The sequence below is a fragment of the Berghia stephanieae genome, chromosome 5 (assembly GCF_034508935.2).
Source record: "Berghia stephanieae isolate SIO BIC M18660-M18661 chromosome 5, UCSD_Bste_1.3, whole genome shotgun sequence".
Classification (NCBI taxonomy): Eukaryota; Metazoa; Mollusca; class Gastropoda; order Nudibranchia; family Aeolidiidae; genus Berghia; species Berghia stephanieae.
In genome coordinates this window covers 73,110,111-73,114,175 of record NC_088364.1, presented here as the reverse complement: position 1 = coordinate 73,114,175, position 4,065 = coordinate 73,110,111, and the positions used below count along the sequence as shown (strand labels likewise).

General features: G+C 37.1%; 1 protein-coding gene across 1 annotated transcript in view; it reads right to left on the bottom strand.

The window, feature by feature from the left end:
* LOC144973560 (synaptotagmin-7-like) overlaps positions 1-4,065 on the bottom strand; it is a 52,476-nt gene continuing 48,411 nt past the window's right edge. Inside the window, exons 6-8 of the mRNA XM_078916166.1 lie at positions 3,648-3,809; positions 1,883-2,003; positions 1-1,093 (exon numbers count right to left, since the gene is read on the bottom strand). Of these exons, the coding sequence (XP_078772292.1) occupies positions 765-1,093; positions 1,883-2,003; positions 3,648-3,809 (612 nt within the window). The 3' untranslated portion in view covers positions 1-764. The remainder of the gene's footprint in view (positions 1,094-1,882; positions 2,004-3,647; positions 3,810-4,065) is intronic.

Below are 4,065 nucleotides of genomic sequence, written 5' to 3'. Positions count from 1 at the left end.
TTTTCTATTTGTATCTAGTCATAATTTAGAAAATCACAACGCATTGACAATAGATACAAAAATGTTAGATGCAAACTGAGCATTATTTTCTCTATTGAACTTTGCGTTTGGCGTATTAATTCATCGTGCACGTATAATCGCGGCCAATATAAGAAAGAGAAGAATCAATTTATTCCATTGTCACAATTTGGGTACCTACCACAACTATCTTGATTTAAAGAGGAATTAATGATCTTCAATTGTGCAAGCAAAAAGACGATTGTTGAATATCTACTTATTCTATAGTAAATGTGTTATGTCGATAAACACATGTATGCACTAAAACCCACCTGTACATATATGTATGTCTGACATCCGAACCCACTTATGGGCCTAGTTTAACTTTGTTGTTACATGGACATGCACTATTATCATCTCTGCTCAAAATGAGTCATAACAATGGCACAAGATTATGTACATTTCATCGCAGATGCTTAAATAGTTTTGGGCTGATTGTTTCGGCTGCTTGACATGTACAGAAGATAGCTATGGTTGAAGAGATGTTTTGGAACATTTGTTTAAGAGACATTCAAAATAAAATTAAAAAGTGAACATTTTTACCTACTTTTTATTTTTGCCAAACAATCAAAATGGACCATACTCTAAATCATTATTCTGATTGGCTAGTACATCATACTTTTCACAGTAGACCACCACCGGAACGTCTCTTGGAAAGTAATTTGAATGTGTATCACCTCAATTTATTTGGAATATAATCATTGCCGTTAGTGAACAGAGCTGACGAGCGAATGCCAACGGGTTGAGATGCTCTTGGGCTTGGAGACCATTTCTTGCCAATGGGCCAGTTCCTCTCCCCGCGCGTACATGAACGGACCAATCACAACGCGTCCATACTCCACGTCATTCTTGTTGAATTCCTGAGGGTGTGTAATCATGACTGTGACAACCAGACTACAAGACTCGAGTTGCCTGCCTTGTATTGTGAAGGACAAGGACTCGTCAAAAGGACACTCTTCTACAAATTGACGAGTTATTGTTCTTTTAATTCTGTGGCATTTGTGACCGTAGAACAATTGAATCCTGACATAGGCACCTGTATTAGATTGAACAAAAAATAATAATAAAGCAATAATTGGCGATGATTCTTATAACAAAACACTCATAATTGTGACCCCTCGTATCGAGTCGAAATAAAATACCATGAAAAGGGTAGTGTATCAAGGTGACATTCTCTCTAGACAATTTTCTTTTTCGTAATTAGATATTAAGTGAAGAAATAAAATATCACGAAAAGGTGTGTTTCGGGTGAAAAATCTCTCTAGGCAATTTTCTTTTCGTAATTAGTCATTATAGAAAAATGGATCTCTTGCATGTTTAGGAGCCAATATCGAGGTGAATTTGTTCCAATCTGTCTAGATCCATATATTATATAAAAAAAAAAAAAAAAAAATTGAGCATTTATATAGCGCAATATCCACTTAACGTGCTCAATGCGCTTTACAAGGGGTCCCTGGTCAACGCAACATTTAACATGTAGGACGAGACATGACGCCTGTAGGCGATATTACAATTTTTCGGACAAGACAACGCTGTTAACGGCCAGTACTCATTTTACACTGAGTACGGTGAGAGAATGTGAGTAAGAGTCTTTTCAAGGACTCAACTATGCACGAGCGAGGCTCGAACCCAGGACCTTCCGATCCGAAAGCGAGTGTCATACCACTAGACCACATAGCCGCATATAAAGTTAATTCTTATCAATGTTTTTAAATAGAATATGTCCATTACAACGCTAAGATATTATCGTTCTAACACGACAAACGATACACATCAATCTCAAATAGTATTGCATATTCATCAACACAATGTCAAAACTGCCTACCTTTCTCTGAATGATCCTTGTCCAATAGAAGCTTTCTAGCCTTATGGATGCCGATTTTAACCTTTTCCTTGGGTGGAATGTATGCTAAACTCAGCTCGACATCTCCTAAAGACGTATTAGTCTGAGGATAAATACAAAACATTTAAGAAAATTGACAGGTTAATTAATAAGACCAGGAGTTGCACTCACCCAATTTCAAATGTGGAAGAATTGTTTAAGAGATTTTGTCAGTAAACAGGAGAAAGTTATGAAGGATGGCGATCACCCCCTTCACAAATGTATCAAGTATATATGAATTGCTAGTCTTAAACCTAAGCGGAGCAAGTGAATTTTAAAAATCGGAATTCATGAACGCTTTTTAGTCTCGGACTAGAGAGTCTCTTGCCTAGAAGAGGGCGTTGTAAGGACGGTGACTAATTTGGCTGTTTTGTCTGGTAACATCATGCTCTCTAGTACACGATATCTGGTAAGACACTCGCCTGCATACTTTCAACGCAAAAGATTTCCAAAGAGGAAATTAGCAACACATGCAGTAAAGATAATATTTTGTTCTTTTTCATATTTTAACCTACTTTTGCCATGATGAATCAAGTCACGTGATATTGACTGTCGACTGTTATAGACTGCGATGATGTCCATGGTCGACTGCCAATTCTATATTTAGGCCAACGGAAGTTTAATCACATTGTTTCAATCAGTTACAATGCCAACAGAATAACTTTTGTCTCCAATATACTTTCTAATAATTTATTTTGGTTGTTCTTTGACGCAAACCCTTCGATTTCGGAGTCTCGTTCACACGATCGCGAACCGATAGATTCGTTTGTTTGTTTTTTTTAGTTTTTACTCACAAAAATGTGTACTTTTGGCGATCTGCTCTTATCTTATAATTTTGTAAAGCCAGTGTCAATGGCAAAAGGGCACCATTTGTCTCTGCTACTCGTAACCGACGTATTTTCTTACCAAATCGGAGAGCACTCCATCTAAAAAAAGCTGCTATCTTGTTGACGCTATGACGTATCCCAATAGCATGAAGTCTTGCCTCAGCAAATGACTAAAACTTGGCCAAACTTAGTCCGAAGGTGTCATGATTTTAGTCTCGGACTTGCATAGTCAGCTCGCATGAAATCCGATTTTTTTTTTCAAGAGAAGAGACTAAGCGCCTGTCCGCGTTCATAACAGCCACTGGAGTACGCGATTAATGGGTTATTCTTTTACACTATGACTGACAAGATAACAAGAGCTGTGATAATACAGTGTATTTCATCCATGATGAAATTTAATCATGATATTTTGTTTCATTGATTCATTGAATTTACCAATTTTTTAGGGCGGAAATTTGTTGCGATTAACCGAAGTTTGTTGGAATTAACAAGTGACTTTTATATAGAATTAATTCCGTTTCTTGGGAAATATTGCGATTAACCGAAAGTTGCGATTAACCGAGTTGCGATTATCCGGAGTGGACTGTATTACGATTTTTACGGTTTCAAATCGTCTTCTTCTTCTTCTTCTTCTTCTTCTTCTTCTTCTTCTTCTTCTTCTTCTTCTTCTTCTTTTTCTTTTTCTTCTTCTTCTTCTTCTTCTTCTTCTTCTTCTTCTTCTTCTTCTTCTTCTTCTTCTTCTTCTTCTTCTTCTTCTTCTTCTTCTTCTTCTTCTCTCTCTCTCTCTCTCTTTCTGTGTTTTGTTTATACTTGATTTCCCCCTTGATGTTTACAAATATCTATGACAAAGTCCCATCTCAATTTTCTGCTATTCAACTTACTTGAACACTTCTCTCAAGGTCAGTACACAGGACATCTCCTCTGCCAAGGTCAAGGCTGTTCAAGTTGATTATGATATGTCCAAGCGAACGACGTACTCGCCTACTGTCCACGTCATAGACGGAGAACCGAAGATTTCTTTCCTTCACTTCATATGGAGCAACCTGTGAGGAGGTAAAGAGTGGATTGAACTGTTATAGATATTCCACACATACAACATTCAATTAACCAGTAGATGTTTGACCAATCAAATCATAGAATGTGTGACACACCTTCAAACGTGCTCAGACCAGCATGATTCGTTATTTATAGAAATCGACTTCTCTGATCATTGTTATTGTATTTATAACGCGACAAGTTATCACACGATTTTCTCGTAAACGTTTTAGTTTTTCACATAGTTTTCTGTGCTGGGTCTAT